The sequence below is a fragment of the Sturnus vulgaris genome, chromosome 1, assembly GCF_052056855.1.
Source record: "Sturnus vulgaris isolate bStuVul1 chromosome 1, bStuVul1.hap1, whole genome shotgun sequence".
Lineage (NCBI taxonomy): Eukaryota > Metazoa > Chordata > Aves > Passeriformes > Sturnidae > Sturnus > Sturnus vulgaris.
Genome location: NC_142243.1, coordinates 13,102,067 through 13,129,361, shown reverse-complemented (window position 1 = coordinate 13,129,361; position 27,295 = coordinate 13,102,067). Strand labels below are relative to the sequence as shown.

Genomic DNA, 27,295 nt, shown 5'->3' with positions numbered 1-27,295 from the left:
CTTGAACCGGAACCGGTTGGCGGGGGCCGCCCGGGGCGGCTGCTGCTGCCGCCGCCGCTGCTGCTGCGGTGTCGCTGCCGCGGAGGCTGCGCCGCTGCCGCGTGGGTGCGTGCGCGGAGCGGGCCCGGCGGCTGCGCGGGGGCGGGGGAGGATGGGGCTGTGCCCCGGCGGGCCCCGCGCTGCCCGCCCGCGGAGGAGGGCGGCTTAGCTGCCGCAGCCCACGCCGGCGGCCGCGCTGCGGGGCCGCCTCCGCGGATGAGCCGCCGGGGGGAACCGCCGGCGAGTGCAGCCGCAGGGCGCCGCAGCCGCCGCCTCCTCCCCCGCCGTCGCTCCCTCTTGTCGCCGCTGCCGCCCATGGCTTCCCGCTGCCCCCGCTGACCGGCCGCCCCTCGCCTCCTCCCGAGCCGGGCCGGGCCGGGGCCGGGCAGAGAAGATGGGGAACACCACGTCCTGCTGCGTCTCCTCCAGCCCCAAGCTGCGCCGGAATGCCCACTCTCGGCTGGAGTCCTACCGCCCCGAGGCCGAGCTGAGCCGGGAGGACACGGGCTGCAACCTGCAGCACATCAGCGACCGGGAGAACATCGACGGTGAGCGCGGGCGGGCGCCCCGGGGAGCCCCCGCATCCCTTCCCATCCCCTCCCCTGCGCTCCCTGCGGCGCGCACGGCTCTGCCCCGGGGCTCCCCCGCGGGCGGGGCCGGCCCGGCCGGTCCCGCTGCCCCGGCATCGTGTCGGTGCTGGTCCCCGTGCCCGCCCCCGCGGCGCTCGCGGGGATGCCGCGGTACATTCCGTCTCCAGAGCTGCTCCTATCCCCGGGAGAGCTGTGCCGGACCCTTCTGGCGGGGGCTGGCAGCATCCTTGCGCCGCGCCGCATCCTCTGGCAGGGTGCAGTTTTCCATTCCCAGGTCAGGGCTGCCGAGACCCTTCGCCCTTCAGAGTGTGGTGAGGTGACATTACGGGCACCTTCGGCGGGCTGGGACACTCGGGGCTCGGCTCTGGCCCAGGGGAGCGTCCCTCGCCCTTGGCAGGGCTGGCGGTGCCGAGATCACGTCACCTGCCGGGATGTCACCTGCCAGGCCTCTGCAGGGGGGAGCGTTTAAAGGACAAACCTGCCAGCGATAAAAGTGGGAGAAATGTTTCCCATGACAACCTTCTCTTCCAGTGACTTTTTCTTCCGTTACTGTCATGATGAGGCGCAGTGCTCATCATGAATCCTGCCTTGCCCTCTCTTTCTCCGCAGCGATGTTAAAAAAGCCGTGTTCTGTTGGTTTAGTCGTGACTGAATGTGGTGCCGTTCACGCTGGCCAGAATACAGCTTTATTTTAAAGATGTGGGTTGAGTTAATGTATACGTGTAATTTAGTTTTTCATTAGCTGAAGTATTTAGTCCTAAAACTTTACTTGCTAAGAGGTCAGCTATCTCATGGGTTTGTTCACATGAACTGCTTTTGGTAGAAAGCCAGAAAGAAGGACTTTGGTGCCCTTCAGTTTGCCTTCCACATTTTTTTCACAACTTACTAGATCGTTATTTTAATGCAGAATTCAATGTTCAATCACTTCTTCACACTGGTAAAGTTATGGAGCCTGTGGAAGCATATAGGTACCCTCACTGGTTTCTTTCAGTGACTTTCTAGATACAGGAATGTTTTTCAGATGTCTTCGCTACATGCAGCTGAAAAATTGAGTGTAACAGGATCAGTAGGCAGAAAAAAATACATAATGGTCTGATCTGAGAAAGCCAGGGAAATGAAAGAACCAATTGTTGATCTGTGAATGATTAATTCTTCCAGCATCAGTGCTGTACAGTGTAGCAGGATGCAGCTCTCTCTGATGGTACGGATTTCTCCATCTATAACAACACAGGCTGCAGTAAGTTTTTGGTCAGAGAGAGACGTGTGGGTTTTATGCCTTGTTCTCAGTGTGCTCTTTTTTTTTTAAGCATGAGATGATAGGCTTTAAGTACTTGTTAAAATGTGCCTACAATGCAGATAAATTCCTGCATCCTAGTAGTTATTTGCAAAAATATCCAGATCTTTATTGGTTGGTTGTTTCATTTGTTGGGTCAAGGTACATGCGTGTTCTGTCTTCTCCTTTTAACAGTGGCATGTGTCAAGTGTAGAGTTGTAACCTGTTGTTAGAACACAGAAACAACCTCATATGTTATTTATTTTTATGTTTTGTTGGTTTTCATCTGGGGCCATTGTCACTACAATGCCACAGTTTCAAATGGGCAGGCTGTCTTAAAATTTGAAAACGAACAGTTATGTGTTTCCTTTTTCTGCTTTGTTCTACTCCTGACCCGTTTTATGGATAGAGTCTGAGAAGCAAGTTTTCACTGTGGAGAATGATGGGTAATAGATGTCTGCACATTTAAAACAACTGGATAGACTTGGGTAAAACAACTTTCTAAAGTGTGCTTTGTTGCAGGCCTGTTACCCAGGAGTCAGGCTCACTGACAGTCTCTTGGTTATAGATGATGACTGAGCATTAAATGTAATAGGATGATTCCTTGTTTCTGAAATTTTATTTTGTATTAGAGTAGCTATTATGTTTTCGTTGTTAGATTGTTTGAAGTTGTATGGCACACAGACGTTTATGCATGAGACACTGAGGTGGGAAAACCCATTCACAGTAGAGAACTCTGATGATATATTTACCATTTTAGAATGAAAGAACAATAGACTGGTTATCAGTGTTGTGAAGAGAGAATGCTGGATGTTTATTCCTTAGTGTTCTTTCAAGTCATAAGGTTTCTCAGATTGGTAGTGTTACCAAATGTGCTTTTAAAAAAAACAACCTAAATAAATGATGACAAAGACTAATGCACTGAAAGGAAATTTTTTTGACACTTAAAACTTATTCCTCACTGTTCTTCAAGTGAGAGGCCTTCCATCCTGCTTGGGTATATCTGTCAGTGACAGGTCTCAAAGTGCAAATTCATGTCTCTAACAAGCATTTACTTTGTCACTGGTACTTTTAGGAACTGTAAAAATCATGTCCTGTAGTGTCTTAGCTACTGTGTTTTGTGTGGAAGTTGTTTTCATGCTTGTATTGATGGAAATTCAGGAAACATTTTATTTTTTGAAGTGGGTAAAGCTGCTTGAATAAATCAAGAACTTTTAGAACCTTTAAATCAGTTGTGGGCTATTTTAAGCTTTTAAGAGATGCGTGGTTTTCACTGTTGCAGGCCCTGTTTCTGGCAGTATGAGAGGGAGAAAGAAAAAGGGAGGAATGTCAAATCTTAGGGGGATTTAACTGGAAATTTTAGTACTAGTGGAACTGTTTGACGTCTGCCTGTCTTATGTACTTCATAAGGAAATACTCATTAAATCTGCCTCCAAAATCGTGCTTTTGAATTCTCTAATTCAAGTTCCATACCCAGTTCACAAGTAGTTTTTCAAAGAATAGGTGGAGAAATTATTTTCCAGTAGGAATTGGAAAATACCAACAAAATACCTTTACATCACTGGTACTTTGCTAGACAAATCTCAATTTCTGTAATATTTAACAACTGTTTATACATTGGTATCTGAAAGAGAAGGGGAATTTTGAAAAAGTTTTGATGAACAGGAATTTATCAAGAGACTTATTCTGGAGAATAGTAAAGTTGAATTTACCTCTCTTCCTCTTTTTTCTTCCCCTCAAATTTCTAAGAAGGTAGTGAACTTCTACAAAAGTCCACACATGCAAAATTGCCTCTCTGAATATTGTGCAGTCATCAGAATGCTTTTTTTGTTTGTTTGTTTCTGAATGCTTATTTTGTTTATTTTATTGTTAGTTTGTACAGGCCCATGATAATGAAGAGCACCTAACAAATTTTCAATGTTTTTCTCTTTTGAGGAAGAGCAAGAGGGTAACTGTAACATACAGAGGTTAGCTTCTGTTTTTGATGATTTGTTGCTTAGGGTGAGCTTCCACATTTTTCAGTGCTTCGCATTTAGAAGTTTACTTTAAGAAAATTGTGGCAGTGGATTCAAAACTTACAGATTCCTACATCTATCTGTTTGCCATCAAGACCTTTTTTTACAGCAGTTAATGGCAACCATAAGTAAAAATGGTTGAGACCTTTATGTGCCAGATTCTCTATCTTTTTGGATGCAAACTTTTGCCTGTGCAAGCCTTGTAAGCACTTTGATGTATGCATTATGTAAGTGTGCAATGAAATTGGCCAAAAGGCTGTTCTTGAAGCAGACTAGATGGAGAGTTCCTATGCTATTTCAGGAAAAGACGGTTCTTAATGATCAGCTCCTCCCCTTTTCATCCCTTCACCCCACAAAAATCAGATTTATTTTTCCCCTCTTTGTAAACTTCTTCTAATGTCACTAGGTCCTGCATTGCTAGCTCAGGTAATGTCCTGTGCAACTGTGCATCACTGATAAACCTTTTCAGCCCTTTTCATGATGGGTCAAACATGTTAATTTTTTTGCTGCATAGTGCATAGGCTCCTGAGAATGGATTGCTTTTAAAAAGCCATTTATTTGTTCATTTACGGTTTTTTTTCCCTCCATCTTCTTCTAACTGGCATAAGAGAGTCTCTGACATGGGATTAGTTAGTGTTTGTGTATTTCTTGTCCGTTGGGTTTTATAGGAATTACAAGATTTTAGCAAAATAGAAGGAAGTTTTAAAATGTCTGCCCCATATACCTAATGGAATTTTGCTGAAAGGGAATACTGGTGTTTTCAAGAGCTAGGACATGATGGGTCGCACATTGTGAAGGAACTGACCTACTTCACAAAAGTCAAGACATAAGCATTTCAGAAGCAAATTAAACATCTAGTGTGCTGCACACAGACATTACTGCTAAAACACGGATTGTAAAAGGATAGTCCTTCTTTCAAAACAAAGTCTATTTGGTTTACAGAAAATTCTCTTTCAAAAAATGTTCCCATTCCCTTAGCCAGAACTCTAGCACAGAGGTGGTCTACGTGTTTCTCAGTACTACTGTTAAATATTTGGCATTTGGCATTATCTACCTAAGCATTTGTCAGAGGTCATGTATCAAGGTACCCCTGTATTCTGATGCATCAAAAAATTAAAAATTGAGCCTGCTGTGGCCTACATCAGTGAACCTAGGCCTATATTGCATCTTGCTAACAATGTCTCCTGCACAGCTTTCTTTTTTCTTCTGTTATCAGCCTCATCTGGTTATTCTGTCTTTGCCCTGCTTCTCCTAAGAGACACCATCGTGTTGTACAAGGCCTTCCTAAAACCTCATTTTTACGTTGTTCACATCAAACCCATAAATTTACACCTTGTATGAAGTCAGTATTTTCATATTTAGCTGCAGAAACTTTCAGAGGGGGACATACTAAGACTAGTCATACCTGAATTTACCTCTAAGAAATTTTATTAGTGCACTGCCATCTGATTAATATTTTCTTTGCAAGTGAGTTATACACTCTTGGGTGGGTAAATTGGTACTTGAAACAGAAGGACAACACTTAAAATTATAGATCTCAGAAAATGGAAGGACTACAGTATTTTGAGTTGTTTTGGACGTTTTTGGATGTATAGTTGGATTGTTTTCCCTTGGGTTTTGTAATAAGAATAATGGATTTAAAATGAATGAAAACCTCTTCACTGTGTGGTCATAGCTGATTTACCTAATTTTGTATGCTTACTGAAGGTTTTTCAGACTTCCAGGGTATGTTTACTGCATCTTCAGGCCTTGCTCAGGTCAGATGATAGAAAAGCCAGTCCTGGTGGGACACCATGCCTCACCTGACTGCAGTTGTGAATGCTTTTTCTATCTGCTCTCTGCTACATATCCTGAGACTTGAAGGGGAATAAGTGAGCAGTGTCTAGCACTACCTGATAGCTGGCCTTGTCCTTGTCCTGCCAGCCAGCTGCATGTCACACATAGTCTAAATATCTTCATTGTTTAACATCTCTGCAAGGATATGAAATACACTTTGCAAACTGAAAGCATATTCTCTGGGCTTTCCATGTAGAAATGAATTGACAATACTTTTGCTTCTTTTCCATTCGTTTGAACTTGGATAAACAGAACTTTTAAAATTTATTAATTTTCTATGTGCATTCTGATATATGGAATGATCTTTTTCACTTCATCTTGCAGAATATTTAATATATGTGCCATACCTCTCTGAAATGCATGTGAAGAGCTAGTAAGCATTAATAAATCTTTTAAATCTAGAGCTATGGATGGACTAGATGGACTATTCTAAGCAGTATGCATAGGTAGTGCCTTCACTGGAGCAGCTACTACTTCCTCTCTACCTTCTGTACGAAGAACGGACAGTTTGTAAAGAGTTTCGTCTCCTTGTAAACCAACTTTAAAAGCAAATATTCCAGAATTGCTGAAATTGACTGTTGGGATGTTCCTTTCCATAGCTGAAACCTTTTGCAGAAGTTGACCAAAGTTCAGAGGTGGTTTTACTGAGCTCATCTTAAACTTGCTTTTGTTGCTGATTTTGTAGGTCCCACGTGCCACCAAAACCCATCCCCTCAGCCAGTGCAGTAGGAGCATCACCAGCTCCTATGCTTCTTCTGGGAGGACTGTTTTTAAATTTGGAGTGCTCAGTAGTCTGAAACTGTGTGGAAAAAACCCTTAATCTTCAGCCCAAAGCTTCTACTTCTAATGCTTAACTAGTATGGAGCTGGCTAAAGAGCTGTGTTTGGCATTAATGGAAAATTACTAATGAAAACCAGTTGGAGAATTTCCACAAAATCCTGGTTTCCCCCCTTCTGTTTAAATTGGTTTGTTTGCTTTCTCATCATGCCTATAAGATTTTGGGCCTGCAAATTGGAAAGGATTTTTTAGATCATTCAGCTAAGACAAGATTCTCGGATTGTCAAGATTCACATTTTCCATGAATTTGTGTTAGAATCATAGAATATTCTGGGTTGCAAAAGGCCCACAAGGATCATTGAAGTGCAACTCCTATTTATTTACTTCTTTCTTTATTTCTTTGGAAATTAATATTGATTCTTTTAAGTCAGGCTAATGCTGTAACCATGTTGCTGAAATACCTTTGATATACCTTCAATAGGTGCACTGCAGAACTTGTGCCCTCCTCCTGTAGCTTATGGTGGTTTGAACAAAATATATCAATAAAATCAGTGGTTTTGGTGCTGTGAGTGGCACTTTATTACTGTCTTTGTTGGTGTGAAAATGTTGCAGAAAAGTGCAATAGCTGAATGCTCAGACAATGTTATGAATAGAGTTAATCTCTAGATTAAAAGCGAATTTTCATCCCACCTTGTGTAACATTTCCCATGCTATTTTCTACTGTGATTCTTAGAGGGATATCACTGTGATATCCTTCTCTCTACAATAAGAAGAGTCAGCCTTCAACTACTGACTTGTAACTTTCTTTTAAATAAAACTCCACCCAGCCTTAATTTAAAAAGTTGTATGTCAGACTTTTTGCTTGATTATTTTTTTTGTCTGCGAAATGATTCTTATACAGCTGTGGCTGAGATCCAGAAGATATCAGATGGGAAGTGAAAGTATTTACTTTCAACAGTATTGAAACCAATATGAAATCGTGTTGAAATTTTAAAAGATTCTTTTCTTTGCTGTGTTGGTATTTCATTAAGAGTGGGAATTGATGAGTTATTCCTGCATCTGAAAGTCGGATTGTAAGGAGACAAAACTTACAGAAGATACAGAGTACTCCAGGGCTTTGTCAAGTTAGGCTATACAAAGTGACAGGATAAAGGTGCAGTCTTAGTAGATGAAGATGCAAGACTTGATAGTACAGGAGTTCTTTTCTAGATTCAGAATTGGATCCTGAATTTAGAATCGCTGGCATGCTTAAAATTGTCTGTTTTGCAGTTTATCCTTGCACATCAGTATTCTGGGAAGAGGTAACTTTTTGTTGCCATGTTGATATTTCTTTTGTGACATCTTAAGGGATGCTCCCAACTGAAAAAGAAACTTATTACAATCTTTGTTCCTGGAAAAAATACGTTCATTTCAGATGTTGAAATGGGAAAGAAACGATGCTTAGTCAGCAAAGATGTTTTGCATTGCTATCCTACACTTTTTCACTTCTATGAAAGCTCTCTATGGAGGGGGTTATTTAGGAATTGTCAGTAGATAAGGCTGTGGATGTGAAATGATTGGCAGTAGTTATGCTTTTGTGCTATTTATCTAAAGTTCCATTTTACAGTTAATTATACAGTGGTTTCTTTATTCTCCTTCCTGACCTCCCTATGGAAGGACATTGCATTAGATTAGAAGATCCAAAGTTTGGGAATTGTAGCTGATCCTGAGCAAGCAGACCATGCTTCCCTGCTTTGACTAAAAGAAACTTTCAGGCTATGGTCAGTGAGCTTTACAAGCAGTAATTACATCTCTGAAGTACTTGGTGAGCTGTGTTGTGCTGTAAAGTGATGCAAGTGATCTAAAGACCTTGAAGAAGGTCTTTCAACATTTGAAATTAATGAGATCTCTTCATTCCTGGGCTCATACTAGGAGTTTTAGATCTCATCTGTTTTTCTAGCTTGAAAAAAGTTGTTATATATGCAATTTTCATTCAGTAAACTATAGCCTCTACTAATCTGGTGTGGGTTTTCCCCCACTTCCTCCTCTTCAAAGAATGCTGTTGGAATAACCAGTGTGAGATACAGGTCAGAAAAAGAAGTTGTTAGAACTGAGAACGTCCAGATAATCCTAGAAGAAATTTTGATTTCCAGACGGTTGGTTTGCTTTTTATAGAACTGCAATCTCCTGTGTGTTAGGGAGGTAGAACCACTGGGTTCTTGAGTTCTTCCCCTCTTCCCCTTTGTTTTGTATCACTGTATCATCATTTGCCTTACTTGCCTCCTGCCTGTGCTCAGCCCAACCTTCTACCCAGAGCACACAGACATCCTGTCCCTGGTCTCATCTCCTCTTACTGGACTCTTCTGTTTCACCATTATTTTGAGTGATGAGACGTGCACAACGAATTGGTTCTTTAGGAACCCAATTCTATTAGGAATTGGGCTCTTTAAAATCTCTTTTTATTCCTGTTTGTTTTGTTTTCTATTAATTTTGGAGAACTTTGAAGGACTAATTTTGTTTTTATTAAGTTTATGAAATATGTAAGTTTATTAAATATATAACTGAAATCAACAGAGTCAAAATTCATAATAATAAGTCCAGTGGCAGAATATTTTGCCTAAAAATTCTCAGCATTTTTCTGCTTTGTTTGTAGTTAGGGAAAAAAGAGTTTCAGATTTTATTAGAAAGAATTTTATTTCTAGTAGCTAGCAAAGTTTCAACTGCTGCTATAGGCAGAATCTTAAATCTGTTGGATCTCCAAACTCAGTAAAACCTGTTGAGGATGATCTTTAACGTGAAATTCTCTGCCCTATTCACTGCCAGTTTTAAAATAAGGATTGTAATTAAAACTTGACACAGTTGTTCATACATGTGGTTTGATATCCTAGTGTTTCCATTTTTAAATAGTAATCAATGATTGATTTATTTGCATTTGTAGCTAACAGTTCCTGGAAAGGTATTTTGCAATTAAGATACATTTCTGGTTAGTATTATGATATTTCGTGTTAAAATCATGTGCAGGAGAGTTCAAATTTCTGATGGTAAAATAAGCATCAAGGCAAAATCCAGTTTCACAAGTGAACAACAAGATATTCTGCATGTGCCTCTGCTCTGGGCTGTGTGTCAATCCCACCTGATGCCCCCTGAGAATGCACAGCTCTCAGTGGCACTTCCTGCTTGGAGCTGGTTGTTGTGACTATTCCTAGCTGGCAGAAATCCATATGCATTTATTCAGTCATTCAGTGGAGGTTGAAAGCATGTGAAGGGTTTGGAAGTGCAATTGTATTTTAAGCTTTCAAATCACACTTAGTGCAGCTAAATGTCCTCCTTTCCTTTAGGATAATTCACTTGGGATAAGTGTCTAGAATGCTGCATTCACAATATGCAGTTACTCTCTCTGTGTCAGATATAGAAATTGGAATTATAATTGTATGGAGGCTTTTCTGTACTTTTTAATGGGATTAGGTACAGGAAGGATTTCTGTAACTGAGATGGTCCTAAAGATCAAGTCTGTGATAAAAAGAATAAGACCTTTAACTGGTTGTTTCATGGAGAAAAACAACCCAATACTGCTTTTCAAAGCTAAAGGAAACAAAAAAATAATTTAGAATTCCATATATAAGCAGTGATGCAAATTCTAAATCTAGAAACTAGTTTCCTCTGGGCAAAAATGGGTATTTAAGTGAAGGGGACAGTGCCAAGTTAAATTGGACTGGAAATTAATGTTTTGTGAAAAATAAGCTCTCGACATTAAGCCACATTTCTTTAAAATATATTATGGCAAAGAATTATTTTTGTAACAGGTATTTGAGGCACAGTTCATGCAATCCAAACAATGAGGTTTTACATAAGAACCTGAACTTATATTGTACAACTGCTCTCATATTTTCTTATACCTGGTTGTGGGTTTTTTTGTTGCTTTTGTTTTTCTCCTTACTCTGTGTTTTAATTTTTGAATATAAATTTGCAGTTCAAGAGCAGTGAATTATGTATGATTGTGGGCAGGAAAGGAGAAAAGAAGTTAAGGAAGCACTTCTGTAATTCTTTTGTCTCTGATTTTGTGTTGATTATCTCAAATTTGGCTCCCATGGATATTCCAATATATTTGTTAATGTAGGGATTGAGCAAGTGTACTCATACTGACTCTACAGGGTGGTTATTCCAGTGAGGAATGGTGCTGGCACTGCCTGCTGCCAGGTGTTTGTTCTGCAGAGGAGGTGCTGGCAGTGGGTGATCCACTGCAAAGCCATGGCCATGGCCCCTGTGCCCGAGTGTCCTGGTGGCTCTGGTACCAGCCTGCTGGATAGCTGATGCAAATCCAGTGTGTAATTTGTCCTTGGCATGTCTGTGAGCTTCAGGAAGTTCCAGAAGTGAAGGCTAAGCCTCCAGGCTTTGGTAGAAGAGCAGTTAGATAGCAGATTCTGCCCCAAATTATTTTATTTTTGTGTGTGTGGTTGTGTGTGGTCTTGAATGAAAACTTTGTTCTTAAGGTCTTAAATTTAACAAATGTATTGGAATATAATATTTTTAAAGTAAGAATTTTATTGGTTTTTGTCGTGCTGCTAGTACAATGGTAAAAGCACCTTTGAGCTGAAAGATAAATACATTCCTTTTTCATCCTTCTTCCAATGATTTTTTGATGATCCTTCCATCCTTGTTTATTTACCAAGACTGTCTGATTTTTATCTCCTTTCCCCTCTTCCCCTTTGTTTCCTATCACTGTCATAATTTGCCTTACTTGCCTCCTGCCTGTGCTCAGCCCAGCCTTTTACCCACAGCACACAGACCTCCCGTCCCTGGTCTCATCTCCTTTTGCTTTGACCCCTTCTGTTTCACAGCTCTTTTTGAGTGATGAGAAGTGCACAACAATTACAGTTTGTTCTAGAGCAGGGTCAGTGAAGATTCCAGGGTGCTATCATGACTGTCAGCATTGATTTCAAAGCCCTGTATTATCTTACGTCATGTTTTCATTTCAACATTTGCTGCACATTCCTACTTTCCTCCCTCTCCTGCATGTTTTACAGACAAGCAAATAGTCCTTGTTCTCTTGGATTTGTGATGGTTATCTACAAATTGGTAAGATTTCTGTATTTCTGCTTTGTGTCTTTGGACTTTCAAGTGCATTTTAATCTCTATAATTTTCTTTGTATCTTTTGGACATGTATGTTTCATGATGAATGTATGTCCTGGATTACAGTTTGGGATTACAAATGAACTATGGTGTAATTCTTAAAGCAGGCTGTGAAGCTGTGTAGGTTTTTTCTTTTTACAGAGTGTGGAATGCATATACACTGCTTTCTTCTGAATAAAAAGCTGAAAAGAGAACTAGTCGGCAGGAGTCTTAAGATCTGCATTTCATGGAAGAAATTTCCTGTTAATTACCATCTTTGTAATTGATACTCTGCCCATTATTCAATGTGTCCAGCTGTATGTAAATCTTCTCTAACCATGTGTTTTCTGCATTTCTTTCCTCATGGAAATGAAGAACCTTCTTGGTTTATATTAGGGGACTGAAATCCGACTGATTTTGGTGTGTCCTAATTGAAAGACAGAGTGTCTTGCTGGAAAAGGTTTTCTTTCTATTGAAGGAGTGGGAATGTGCTCGAGATTGCCCCGTGGGGTTGGTGGCTGGCCTCTCCTGGCCAGGGTTACCTGGCAGGGCAGGTGGCACCCTGAGGGGCTTGCAGGGCAGGAAGGGCAGTTGTGCTGTCACTGTTGGGTTCCTGGAGTCCAGCCCAGTCCTGTCCTGCCAGGTAGTGGTGAGACCTAGAGGTCCCACTTGTGTGACTGTGTCTGGTACACTTCCTTCTCTTGGTTTTGTTAGTCTGGGCTCTTGGCCATATGAAGGTTTTAGTTTGTAGGTCAGCAGAGCTCTCTATCCCTGTTGTCTGCTTCTAGAGAGTGTTTTGCAGAAGGCTGCTGAAATGGTCATGAGTGCTTGTCGTGCTCCCTTTGCTGGCCATGCCATCATCTCTACCAGCAATTCCTTCACACTGGTCATGCTGTGCTAATCAAAGCTGGGGGAAAATGTCACATGCTGAATCAGCACACTATCTACTAAATGTGGATGCAGCTGTATAACTTGTCTTATTTATGCGATAAAAACTATATTTTATCACAACTGTATTTCATGAGAATGTGCTGACTTGCTTGAGCCATTGTCAGTTCTTACATGGAGGTTTTAATCCTGGTTTTCATTGAGGTAAAATAGCTTTGATGCAGGTATGCAAGAAATAAGCTGTTACAGGTAACTGTCAAATGGGGGTGGGATAATTCATGATGAAAATGTGCTGGCAGGGGTGCAAAAAGTATATAACTGAGTGTGAAGCTTCACTTCAGCAGTGCATGTAAACTGTATATTCGAGTGCATTGCTGGCTGAAAAGCACTTATAGTTGCAATGATAGTAAAGCATCTAAGCTTGTTGTTATCACACAGTTCATTTCTATGATAAATATTCTAATCGGGGGGCCCATGTGAGAATAAGTCCTGTTGAAGTAATTCAGAGGATGGAACTTGCTCTTGCAAGACTCTCAGTGTTCAGCAAGGCACTTGTTGAAAGAGGATATTGCATCTGATTTCTAAATAGTCCTATTAGCTTCATATTGCTTGCTACAGTTCTCTTTCCTCAAGTAACTAAGGTACTTTTTTCTTGGTATCTGATAGAAAATAATAGGGCAAGTTTGCACTGATAAAACTCGATTATTCATGTCTTCTAGAAAGTTGGTAATATCTACCTGTAACCTGGAAAATAAGTTTTAGCCAGGAACCTGTTTGATCTCTGGAAAGATCTCTGTGGCATCTTTCAAGTAAAATTTTTACTTATTGTTTGGAGAGAAACTCAAGACTTGGTTCGAAAAACCAGTTTTATGCCACTGCTAAGCAGCATTTCCTGACTATCTTGCTCTTTAGTCTTTTTTCATGCTCTAAGTTCTTCTTGTATCCTTCTCTTTTGTCTTCTGTTTATCCCTTTTTGGTAGGGTTTATTGTTTTGCCATAAGTAAGCTTTCTTATCATATAGCAAGCTGGAGTGATTATCCAGGACTGTGTCGTGATAGCATTTTTTGGTGCCATAACTAAACTTGGGGTGAGTGTATTTTCTTAATGGAATTTAAAATAGATGGGAGGAAGAAGTCAGCGTTTCCTTCTGATAATATATAGCAGCTATATCCAGGCACATACCTTTGTGTTTTAAATAAATAGCCAGTATATTGGTAGTTAGCATTAATTATTTCCATTAGCTTCATTCCTTTGATCAAAAGGGATCATTGCAGTGGTATAGTGACCTAGCAAACAATGGAGAACCAGAAATTACTTGCAAATGAAGATTGTTGTTATGAGCAGCACTTCGTGTTCATACTTGTGCTTAATAGTACAATGTGTTAATAATGGGGAACTTAGGTGTTTTCAAGCTCAGAAAGCAGTAAGAAATGTCCTTGGCTCTCTATCAAAAATTGGAAATTTAAAAAACCCCAAAGGATTGGTGATACGAACAAAGAAAGCTGAAAACTATTTGAATATTAAATAATTTGCAAATACTGTGCCTGACTCTTAGGAACAGGATTTATTTTTAAGTTAAAATATGTCCTTTTCCCCTTAATGAAAATTCTTTTATTTCCCTAATATGAAAGATTTTTATTTTTTAAAGACACTATCTTGATGCTGCAAGCTAAAACTAAAAATATCAGTTGACATCTTTCAAGCAAAGCAATCTCCATGTCAACAAGTAATATTTGTGAGAGAATGAAAGGCCCTTAAAACATGCTAGAAGACTTACAGTGAATGGTGAAATAATTATTTTATTCATTGGATCTGCAGACCGTAGTAGAAGTTGAAGCATCCCTAATTTGCTTGTTCCAATGCCCTTCACAGGAAATTTAGTAGAATCACATTTAAGAAAATTTGTCTCTTTATTTTCCAAGATTATGTATCAAGGCAACCTTTGAAGTTAGATCCGAGGATTGGCAGTTTCTTCAGGGTGTGGAATTTTTCAGAAGTCTGCAAGAAAAGAAATGGAGAGGTTTTCTGCTGGTTTACACCAAAGAAAAAGTTAATCTCGTTCTTGTAGTAAAATTACTTCCTTGAAAACAAAATAATGCTGTAAGAGCTGGAATAGATTTTGGTTTAGTTATGAAGTTGTTTGGGTTTTTATGTTTTAATTTTTTTTGTGTATGTACATCTATATGCATATATTTATGTACATTTTATATAAAATCCCTCACAACTAAAACCTTTTGGTAAAGAAAATTCAGGGTTCTGTGTGAATGTAAAAGATCTTGGGACATAGATTCCTTCCAGGAAGGTGTAAATTATATAGAGCTGTTAACAGCCCTGCCAGGAACGTGTAAATTAAATAGAGGTGATAACAGCCAAAGATTTACTTTCTTAAATCCTTTACTACTCTGTACCCTGTACAATAGCTTTTCTTGACTTCTATTGTTTGTTCTCAAAAAAAAAAAAAAAAAAAAAAAAAAAGAGGGAAAAAAGATATTAAAAAAAAAAGATATTAAAAAATAACCTTCCTCTTTGCAGTCAAAACCAAGGTATCCTTTTGGGGTTTGTTCCTTAGTTCCTGGCTCATATAGGAGTTCTTCATTCTTCATTCTCACCAGTCCTGGCTGAAAATACCTTCTTCTGTGCTGACTGTTAAGATGTGAAGGACACACACTGAGAGGTGCTTTCTGGGACCTGCAAGGTGAACAGCATGTGCTGGGCTCACTTGGCTGGGATGTATCCAAGACAAGATCAGCAACTTTTCTCTTCCTTTGAAGATTAAGTTGGCATTCAATTATACATTTGACTTGCTGTTTTCTTTTAGAGTGACGTTCAGCAGTGTCTCTACTTGGAGTTTAATTTATAGCTGTTTTGATGATAGCTACAACCTTGAGCTGTGGAAAAAATCCTTTCTACCTTTTCAACCCACCTGGCTTTTAGCAAAGGACAAATTTTTTACTATTTCAAATATTTTCTCTGTGAAAGTGTATTTAAAAGGTATCTGAATAACTGGTCTCCTGTCTCCCTCCCTGCCTTCAGACTAAGGGTCCATTCCTGTCTCTGTTGTTTCCTGATGAGTATTTGCTATGGGTATATTATGATAAGATACTCACTAAATGAGACTGACTTTTAGAAAGCCAAACCACTTGATTACTTGATAAAGTTAAAAAACAAATGCAGAATAAGCCATCACTAAATTTTATTTCCTTACAAAAAGTGCCTTACATAGTTGCCTTCAAGTGTTGTATTAGCATGTAGCAGAGAATTTGAGAAATCCCACAGTTGGCCAAGACAGTGTCTCTGGCAGCAGCAGCTGCTCAGAGAAAGTGCACAGGAACATCTGCACTGTGCTGTATTGGAATAGCTTTACAGAACTGGAGAATATCTGTGAACATGTAAGACAGAGGCAAGAATTACAATTGTCTTTGGATGTGACTCTTTTTTTTTAAAAATGAAGATAGTACTAGCCTTAAAAAAAGAGTTAATTCATTGTTTATGAACCTCTGTGCTGGATTTGGATTGCTTCTGGTACAGGAAAGTAAGTTTGTCTGTGGGATTGTTTTGGAGTGCCTGTATTTCCCAGGCAGAAGTGCTGGAGTTCTACAGAAGCGTGCTGGTATGTGAGCAGCAGACATCCTTACATATTTGACACTTTAATTTCATAAGGCCTGGGCTACACTGATCTTTGAGCACACAGTGACAAGTTTTCAGAGTTGACTAGAATGCTAAAACGTACTAATTATTTTTTGTTTACTTAATTTTTTTCTTTAAAAAAATTATATGTTTTATAAGGATATCCAAATCAAGTTGAATTTTCGGTGTGACATATGATTTTAGTGCTTGTGCTGTGCAGTTGCATGCCCATAAAGACTGATGTTTGATTTGGACTTAAAGGGAGGAGCAAGGGGCCATCTTTCTCAGTCAGCTCTGGAAATAGGATAGGCTTTCTAAAACTCAGTATATTTCAGCCCTAGCATCCTGATTTCTGATGGAGCTGTGTACAGCTTTATTGTTTCTTTAGGTCTCAGCTTTTTTCATAGAATGCTGGGGGTGATTTGAGTATTTGAGCATGTCCTGTAATTACCCTTCGGTAGGAATGCAGTGGAGTCATCAGCTGTGCTTCACAGTCTGGGATTTCCTTGCCTAAACAGTGTGTGAAGGTGAAAAGAAACTGGAAACATGAAACTTCTGTTAACAGTTACAGTTCTGCTGCTCTGTGTTTTAGGGAGCATTGTTAGCATACACTGAAAAAAACCCTGGATTTATATTGGGAAACACGTTGCAATTGGATAAAAGGAAGTGTTTTCTTCCAGAAAAGGTGTCTTCCAGAATAAACTGCACTTGATTATATAGGCACCTTTATTAATTGCAAGAATTACGTACTTGAGGGGTAAGTAAAAGACAGAGGTTAAACTAAAGTATATCAAGTCTGATGATGCCTTAAACAACAGATTACGAGGAAAAAAATTCTATCACCCTCCCTCCCACCGAATTCCATGCCACACTTTTTCACAAGACAGATATTCAAGAAGGAAGCAATATTGCAATTTGAAACCACAGCCAAGTCCTCATGCATTTGTGGTGTTACTGTTTCAGTTCCCTTTCATTTTCAATGAATAGAAAAAACTGCTGAAAGGTTGTATTTCACAAAAGATTAGTGTTCAGAATATTCAGTTTATGGTAGTAAACTGAATAAACAGGTGACATTCTACACCATAATTTTTATGGATTTTATCTAAAGCCTATCCAGAGCAATGATTAAGAAAATACTTGGCAGTTTTGGTTCAGTTAAATAGAAAAGATTTAATTTTTGTACATGTCTCTTTACATATCTTAATTTGAAGCCTACTGAGGAACCCACCAGATAAAACCTATATAAATGTAGGTATTATTAAAATCACTACTTTTAAAACTGCCCCATACCCAGTTCATTTTCTGAGGTTTGAAGTCTTGTCCATTTTTAATCTCTTTTGTCATCGTTTTAAAGTTTTTTGTCCTTACTGAAATTGTGAGCAAGTCTCTACTTGAAAAGTCTGGATATAAAAGTAAATAGACAAAAGCTGATATTATTCTGTGATCTCTCTATTATTGCTTGCTGTTATCTATTTGTAGTCACTGCCTGTGACTTCACTGATGTCTCAGATGTTCACTTGTGTTTGTTTCCTAAACATAAATGCTTTTAAAACATATAATAACCAAACGTTTGGCTTTTTGCCATTTCTTGTATCTAAAGATAAGAGGGAACCAGCTGATCAGTACCTCCAGTGCAGGTGTACAGTGTGACATGGGTATTGTATGGAAAATGGGCATTTTAGCAGTGTCCCTGCCCAGTGCTGTTCTCTGGGGTCGATTCTCTGTTTTGCTTTCATTGGATGTGTGCAGCAGTGGCAGCTGTGTTGGGGACAAGGTACAGCAGCACATGTTGTGTTTCTGCCTGGAAGTGGCTCTATTTAATTGATGGATGAACAGTCAGAGTCCAGTATTGGCAATAGTCCTGTTACTGTTTTTTTAACTAGAAATTGTTCAGTGATGGGCACTGTAATTTCAATGAGGCAGATGGAAAAGCAGTAGAAGGCTTTTAGATTTAACAAAATTAAAAAATTAAAAAGTCTTTGGAAAGATTCTTAGTTCTTTTTTCTATTTTAACTTTGTCTTTAAGAGAGGGGAAGAATGTTGCTCTAATTAAAGAAATAAATTGCAAGCAGGTGTTAATACAGTAATTCTGGTTTGTGTTTATCCTTTCAGCTGTATCTGCTAGCAAAGCTATATAAGCATTTTCTTTGTGAGGCTGCTCTTCTCTCATTTTGATGAAATTAAGTTAGCTCTTTGACTATTAGTATGTAATTCCAGTTCTAATTGTATTGCCCTTGAAATATTATTGATGTATTCATCATAGATTTTCATGCTTAAAAGAAAATGTTCTGTTACTCATGAACACTGCTTGTTTTCTATTTCAGCTGGACTGCCTTACCTCATTTCTACCTCTCTAGAAAGCCCTGTTGACTACTAAAGAATTGGCATCGTTCTGGATGACTGTTCTTGTTTCTACCTTGTTCTGAATACTTAAAATATTCCAGTTTTGAAATCAATATATTTTAGATGCTTCTTGTTGCAATTGAAATACTATCAATTTACTTCAATGTTTTCCATTTCAAGTGACCCTTTATAGTCCTCTTGATTATGTATTTTCTGTTTCTCTTTTCTCTATTGCTATGAGAAAAATGCTGTTTTGCATAGGGTAATTTCACTATGTGATGCTGTGATCATTCTTACCTTTTAAAAAAAATTGCATAGTCTTTCTAGTAGCAATGACAATCCCTACATATTCTTGCTTATGTATAAATGTGTATATTCTTAAAATAATGGAGAATGGTTTGGGAGTTTCGGTCATTTATACAGTGGAGGATATTGAGAACTAAAGGATACATGCCAATACAGCAAGAGGCCAAAAATATTGTTGTTGAGATTCTAAGCAGATACAATGTCTCTGTCCCTCCTTCTCTGTTTCTGTATTACCATTGCTTATTAAATGGTTGACATAGAAAATTAACATGAATGAATATTTAGAAAATAGATGCATCACCTTGAAATGTAAATTTGCTAGGAAGTGAGACCAACAATATTTAATTAATGTTTTAATGTTTCTTAAACTGAGCCACACTAAGAAACAGATATTTTATTGAAATTTTGATTTAGGAATTGATGCCTAATCATGCAAATTAACTTTTTTTACTAATGTGCATCTGCTTGTTTTCTTTACCAGAAAAGTGATGTAATTAGTTATCAGAAACTAAAACTTCTATAAGGAATTGAATTATATTCCCAAAGTCTCCCTGGGAGGAGTGCAGCTCAGATTACCAGAAAGAACAATGCCATTCTGGATTGTGTACAGAAGTCAGAGAGGACCTGCTGTGCTTATTACTCAGTTTAGGTAACTTGATGGGACAGCACTGTGAAATCAACATACAGGAACCCAATCTTTAAAACCTCTGGTGCAGCGTTTAAGTGTGTGAAAGATTTGACTGGGTTATTTTCTTGTCCCCTTTGAAGAAAGCAAATGATTTAGTAGGCTTCAAGCATATGACTGAATGGCCTTTTTTTCCCAGGGAATTTGAGATGTGTTATTTTTAAGGAGGCACCGAATCACATTTGTATGCCTTAGCATTTAAATGTTTAAAATAGTAGTTTTGTATTGGTTAACAGAATTGCTGGAAACCGCTTTTTTCATCTCAAAGAAGTGGAGCTTTTTTTAAGGTTGCTTTAGCCTGTTGCTGGGTGCTGTAATGCAGAGTTGTTCCTTTTCTAGCTAAACTGAAGTCAGAACAGAATTGCAGTATGCTGAGAGCAGAAAAGCTTCAGGGTTAACCCTGGTCTCTGTGGGCACATTGATCCCTTGGGAGTGTCTGTGTGTGTTTTGTCTAGCTCTAATCTTTGCTTCTTCAGTGGAGAAACATAACTGCCAGGTAATTAAGTTCTTTTTTTTGACAGATTGTTTTCCTTCACTGAATTAATTAATTTAAAGATTTTAAACATTCTAAATTCTTGAAAGTCCCGAATTCTGATGCTAATTCCAGCTAAACCTGTGACACCTGTGCTCATTTATCTCAACCATGCAATCCCTTTTAAGGGCTTGAATTTTCCTTTCTAATCTGCCAGCTCACATCACAGTGTCTCCTTTCAAAGCCACTCATGTGTGCTCTGAAGTTGAACACTGATATCATCTGAGGCTGTGGCAGTCTGGAGCCTCATGGGTTTTATCTCTGTCTGCCATAATGTGCCTATAGTAGGCGAAGTTTCTGGTATAATTGTATTTTCTTTGCATTCTGAAAAGATTGTGTCGGTTGGTTTATTTCTGTAACACAGCTAACCAACAGGTAATCAATACAAAACTGTAATTTTAAAACAGTGTTTCTTGTGCAGTTGGTACAAAGCTGCCATGTGAATACTGCACTTTAGAAATGTGAAGGACTTCAAATTTTATAGCATTTGTTAAATGACTGTGCTGTTTATCAAACAGTGTACTGTGGGTCATGAAATGTAGAGCATGCTTTGGTTTTACCTTGGGGGAGTGCTTGCAAGTTGTGTATTTGTTTCCAGAGTTTTATGATATGAATGAGACAGTGGGCTTGAAGTCTGCTGCTCCATGAATAATTCCCTGCCCCAAAGCCAGTAGGATAAAAATGCTGCAAATTTGCATCCTCTGTGTTAGTCCTGCTTCTTGGAGACTTAATTTAAGGATCTTTCAGTCCCTAGGAATATTAATTATCAGAGCTGGCTTTGAGATCTTGGCATAATGATATGGGGATTCTGGCATGCTTTGAGAAATTGGATAGTCTTTCCTTACTTTACAGCTGAAAGCTCCTTTATGTTTTGTCTATGAAGTCACTGTTGCAGGAAAAGAGCAATTAGGCTGGGTTTTTTACCACTACAAATTGAGTTATTGCTTCTTCTTTCTGGGAATCAGTTGGGGATGAATTTGAAATGGAGATAGAATGAAGCTCCAACTTTAGGGCTTCCCATATCTGAGTCTTTATCATAAGAGAATTAGGTAGGTTCTAAAGTTCCTGTAAAGCAAGAACAAATCCTAACCCAGTTACGTCTCTTCAGAAAGGTGAATGGATAACTACTAGAGGCTGTATTTTATAGAGTATGTATTTAATTTTATAAAACAACAGTCTTGACAGCCAGAGAGTGAACAAGTTTTTTGAAACAGACATACAGCTTTCAGATAGCAAGGAATTGCAGTTTCTGTCTTGAGGCAGAAGTAGGTATTAACCATTAAAATATACAGCAGATATAATAACCAATGTATTAAAAATTCTTAAAACATAAAGTTTTAAGTTTGAGTTGGGTTTAGGTTTGAGTCTCTTCAACCTTTTTTTTTTTTTTTTTTTTTGTTTTTTTTTTTTTTTTTTTTTTTTTTTTGTTGTGAGAATTGTGAAGACAGAAGGGTTCCAAAACCTTAGAATGTACCTGGCCTCTGAATCAGCAGCAGCATTTGCCTTTTCTAAATAGGAGATTTGGTTTGCATTTCCTTATATATTTTTTTGTATTCCATGTGTTAGAAATATTTTCAGAGGCCTTTTCCAAAGGAAGGCCTCTGAATATATATATATATAAAAAACACCTGCAGTTTTTTTACCCAGAACAATCAATACCATTAAACAAAAGCAGCCAGCTGAGTTTGTGGTTCCTATAATTTCCAGTCTGATTTGCGGGGTTAGCTTGTTTCATACATACTTGTTTAGTTCTATTTCAGGAACAGGTCCCTATTAATGTTTCAGTTTGAACATCAATCAAATTTTTAATGTTTGATTGACCATTCATATATTATGGTATGTCACACACTGAGGGGGCTTCAGTATTAATAATAATAATTAAGTATTTTCCCTCATTCTGTCTTCTGGAAAGAAACAGGAGTGCTGTGTAATTGGACTTCGGGGGGCATCTGGTGGAGGACTCTGCATAGCTTATTCTTTAAATTTGACAAGGTTGTTGTAATTCTTAGGAATGAGCAATTTGCAGCTAGGAACTGTTTCCTATAGGATGGGAGGAAAGGGACCCAAATTCAGCCTGTTTGTTGAATTTATGTTTTCTACATGTTTTTACAACTGGAGAAGAGTAATTTTAACTTATTTTCTGTTTGCAGAAATGCCTATCTTCTTTCTGTAAATTAGTTTAGCATTTTAGGTGACTTTGAATAGGATGCCTCCTTCTCTCCCTGTCCTCAAATAACCCCTCTTTCAAATTTAGTGCATTTTAGCTTCATTTTTTCTACCAGGGTTTGTAACTAATATTATTAATTTCAGTGCTAAAGGGACAGTACTTTTATATTTTAACTTACTGGTCATACTTCCCCTTGTCTGGACACTTTCTGATGAGAAAGAAAACCTTGATGTCTGTGCCTGACTGATCCAATGTGGACACATGGCCTGGGCAAACCAATATTCTTCTCCTTTTTCTTAGGGATGTGCTCAGTGCTGATGCAAACCTTGGAGGCTTCTATTATGGGCTGACTTTCGGTAATATCCTAAGGATATATGAGTGGCCAGTGGCATGTTACAGACACGTGGAAGGTTGTAAATTAATTGTGTGTTCCTAGGGGAAAGTGTCTTGTAAGAGAGAAGATATCTGCTGAAGAAGTGTTTGTCTAGAGAGCTCCCTTGCTCCAGCAGGTTTGTTCAGATGTCTGACCATTTTTGCCTGCAAATGGTCACCCTTCCCAGTGTTTGCTCTTCCTTATGTTGAGGTTTGTTTTTCTTTTGGGTTGAAATAAACCAAGTGTTGATTTGGCTCTGGCTATCTTTTCATTACAAGTTTTTTGAGTTTGTGCTCTCCTCTGTTTTCTGTGTACAATTGCAGCAATAGTGTGATGTTGGAGGAAGAAGACAAAAATAAAACATTGCTTGCATTTTTTGTTTATCATCATTTAGTTCTCTGGTTGATCTCACTGTTGATGACAGATCAAGAACTTTTTTCTTCTTTGTCAGGGTAACTTTACAAAATAGAGGAATAGAAATGAATGAACTAAGATTTACCATTTTCTAGTATGGTAAAATTGAAAACAAAGGAGGAGTAAATTTGTACTAGTAGGTGGAAGTGAAGGACTTAACCTTACATCATCTCTAAGGATCTGTTTTATTGATAACCAGTGAGGTATGCCTGTAGCTCGAGGGCTGTATATAACATAATTCAATATACATATATATTTCAGTGGATGGCAACTCGTGGACACCTCTGTCAGACAACATCAGAAGTAGAATGTTGAATGTACTGTGTAATACATTAAGCAGAGTCTTCTGTTCTTCTTGGGCATAGCCAAAGCAGTCTTAGGTATAGTTTTAGTTCAAGTGTGGCCCCATTGCATACAGACATTCTCCCATGAGCCAACTATATTTTATTTTTTGTGGTTAAACCACAAAGTGTGTGGTAAACTGAACTATTATCTTGGTTTCCTTCATACTTATGGAAATATACTGTGAGTATTTTACTACGTAAAAAGGAGGTTGCAAATAAAGAGATGTGTGATTCCCCAAACCTTTCCTGTTCCCCTCAAATGGGAAGTATTTTGTAGGGTTATGTTTAAATCCTGTCTGAATAGTAAAGATTTTTATAAACCCATGCAAATGTCAATGTCTCCTGCCCTATCTTGAGTGGGAAAACTGAACAAATTTGAAGTCTTGTTGTTTATCATCTGTCTGAGATCGAATGAAGGACTGTTAAGAGGGAATCAAAGCCCAGTAAATACAGTCAGAGAGATAATGACAAGTTTTCATAGCTGGTTGAAAATAATTTTCCATTTGACAGGAGTTTTGGTATTTACTCTTAATTCCTGCTGCTTTCCCATATGCAGTTTAACTGAAATGGTGTTAATTATGACACTAGATAATGAACATACTGCAGGCAGTGGAGTGGTCGTTCTCTGCTCCTTAAACCAGCACAAACTGAGACCGCTCCAGCCTTTAGCTGTGCTGTGAAGTTGGCCGTGCTTTGATTTTCCTGCTGCCAACCTTGTTTAGAGAAACAGAATTTCTTCTCACGTGTCCTGCCGGGAAGTCAGCTGGTCCAGATTAAATGAGATGAGTTTTGGTCGTGTGTGGACTTGGGCTTTTGACTTGCACTAAGACCACGTTTTTTTATTTTGGACTTCAAAGTAAACTCTCAAATATTTTTCAACCCACACAACTCCTACCATATGGATCAATAACATCGTGTTTTTTCATTATTAGTTTAATTCAGAGGAGCTAGTTTCAGTTATTTTTCTCTTTCAAATGACTGAGCCACTGTATTTCTATATTTAGGGTTGCAAACTGAGTACTAGCACAACTGAGTAATATCACAAACTGTTCTTCAAGCTGGAAGGTACTCTTCTAACATTTTCTTCTGTAAACTTAGTATGTGGGGTTAGTAACTCCAGGTTACATCAGAGGGGTCGATGCTCCTTAGTGACATCTTTCTTTTTATTCCTCAGTGGTAAATATGGCAAGAACAGAGTGTTAGTATTCTGCAACAAAGTGGAAAACACGTTACATATGTATGATGGTTTGATTTAGTTTTTTCCAACAGTTCCCTGGTTTCGTTCCTTCTTCTCTGCAGCTTCTATTGTTGTCAGATACTGTATTTGCTTTTAGCATTGCTTTTGCTTGTGTATGAGGGAAAGCCAGTTTGGTATTTTTTAATAAAAACAGAGATTTATGCTTTCAAGGCCAGATGCTTGAAATGAATCTCTTAAATTAAAGGAACCCACTTCTTAATGTGTGTGCTGCATGTACATAATTTTTGTGGAAATTGTACACGACCAGCATTTTATCCCTCTTTGATTTAGGATACTAATCTTAGGGAAGTGATCAAGGTTGAAGCAACTTGTTATGTTTATGTTTTAATTATATTGAATGGCAAACATATTTTTTGTTCTTATTTTTGAAAGGCATAAATACTACAAAAGCTAAGCTTTTAAGTAGTTTAAAACTCTCTGTGATGAGGCTTTCAGTCATTTCCCTTACTTTACCTAGATTTAATAACTCTCTGGGTTGTTTGGTAGAATTTGCTTAAATGCTAGTGTGCAGCAGGAGCAATATGTGTAAACTGTTAAAAATTATAATTTGCGGGTTAAGTCAGGAAAGCACAGACCAGCTTTTGCTGAATGGGATCAGGCTGTCACCTTCTGTTCTTAGTCTGCTCTTTTTGTGTGCCAGGCAGGTGGCTAGCAATGTCTTTGGTAAGTGGTCTGCCCTCGAGATTGCAACATAAATAACTCTATTAAGACAAAAGGAGGAATAGAATTACAGCATCTTCCGTCTATTCACAGTAACGTAATTTGGCTGTTACAGTTCTTTCTTAATGTACAGTCAGCTAGGAAAGTCTCCTAATGCCCTCTGCAGCCTGGGAATTTTATCTCCTGTCTTTTCTCATAGATTAATGGAAATGGGCTTTCCAAGAGCTGTGAAACAGATGTCAAAATTACAGCAGAGAGCAGTGACAAACTCTGCCTTCTGTGTTTGGTGTTATCGTTGGATCACAGCATGGTTTCAGACCAGGATGAAAGGAACCACATCAATATAGCAATTCCTTTTGCTTGTGGTGGATGTTTATTTTAAGTGTTGGCTTCAGAATATTTTTGGTACATTCAGAAATCTGTCTGTTACAACAGCAGGAGAGATTTGGTTTGGTTGTGTAGCTGCAGTGTGCTGGAGAGTCTCGTGCCTTACAATCACTGACATGGTACTGTGTAAGAAATCAAAATGCTGTCTGCTGTTCTTCAGCTTTCCTTTCTCCTTGGCTTTGGAAATAAAAAAATAATAATTAAAAAAAAAGGTTTGGAAACTTTAAAAAAGAAATTAGTTGTCAATTAACTTACATTTTTAATGCTTATTAAAAGCTGTCACATAATTCCTCCCCCCAAAGATGTAGAGGTCAGGACTTAAGGGATTTGTTAGTCTGGGAGTTTGCAGTTTGGAAAACGTGCAAAGGTAAAGTACATTGCCAGTTTTTCTTACTTTTAGAGAATGCTTTTTCCCTACAACTTCTGCAGTCTAGTCTGTTCTTTACAATTTATTCTGAAGCTAATGTTTTTAGGGCTTAGGAAAGAGGAAGATATCACTATAGAAAGACTGTGAAATAAAAACAGGCTTAGAAAGTATTCATAAAGTGTGTTCTGTTGTGAATAGCCTGAATTTGTATAGTGCCTTGATTTATAGAACATCTACACATATGGTGCAGTTATGGGCGAGGTTAATGAAAGGTATTTTTATCCTCAGCATCAATATTCAGTGTCTTGTTTCTCTTAATAGTATCAGAATGGGTGAGTTGTTGCACTGAAGGTGTAGCTAAATAGAGAATTCCTGCAGCTGCTCAGTTGTTTCATTATGTTCTAGATAAAGGCAATTCCATTGCAGTTTCATTTCTTTGCCATGACTTTGTTCATACTTATAATTTTTTCCATTATTTTAAATTAAGATGCAAGATTTTCTGAGCATATATGGCTTTTTTTTTGCTATTTGTATCAGTCTAAGCAGGCACGGGCTCTCAGGGAGTGTTGTGTTCAATGGAGATTAGATTGACGTTAATTTACTAAGAAGAAAAAAAATTTACCAAGAAGGATTTACCCCCCATGCTTACTCTTTCAGCCTTTAACTGAAACAGAACCATGCTAATATTACATTTGCAAAAGTTTTCAGACAGCCTGCAGATAAATATTGGATGATTAAACAGGTTTTTACTTGTGTCATGGAAGTCAGTGTTTGTGCCCTTGTATTGGCAGTGAGGCATGTGCCCCGTTTCTCCAAATAAAATAAAACATAAATTTGAATTTACAATATAAAGGATTGATTATATCCATTACTTGAAATGTTTTTTTTAAATTAATTTCTAAATTCCTGCCTTAAGACATAAGGTTTTGAACCCATGTGGCACAGTAAAATAGGTCAGTGGCAAATGTGTGGGAAGAAAACTAAAAATGTCTCACCGCTGTCTTGCTGTTGTATTTTTAAAATCTTGAAGCCACCCCTGCTTAGTCTTTCCTCTAAGGGCTTTAACATGGAGATGCTTCAGTAATTCACCATTGCTATGCAAATGTTTCAAGTATTTTGAGGCACTTTTCCTTCAGGCATCCCAGGCTGTGTGACTGGTTCAGATGTTTTGAGACATAGGAAATCTCCCCATCAGCTGAGAGGTCAAAAAAATCAATGTTGTCCCCAGGTACACTTCTCCAATCTGCTGTTAAAATTATGATACAGGAAAGCACTTCTAAATTCAAATTATTGGATGGAGAAAGATTTTGTGGAAACACTGTTTT

The 27,295-nt window shown here is 38.5% G+C and overlaps 1 protein-coding gene across 3 annotated transcripts in view; it reads left to right on the top strand.

Annotated features, from left to right (window-relative positions):
- The first annotated feature begins 271 nt into the window (after positions 1 to 271).
- The window catches only part of CCNY (cyclin Y), a 118,801-nt gene continuing 91,777 nt past the window's right edge, over positions 272 to 27,295 (top strand). The window contains exon 1 of one of the 3 annotated variants that reach the window (XM_014892188.2): positions 272 to 587. In XM_014892188.2, coding sequence (XP_014747674.1) covers positions 434 to 587 — 154 coding nt within the window. In that variant the 5' untranslated portion in view covers positions 272 to 433. Of the gene's footprint in view, positions 588 to 11,516; positions 11,586 to 27,295 lie in introns of those variants that run through there. The other 2 variants (XM_088159478.1, XM_014892189.2) reach the window with 2 other exon arrangements.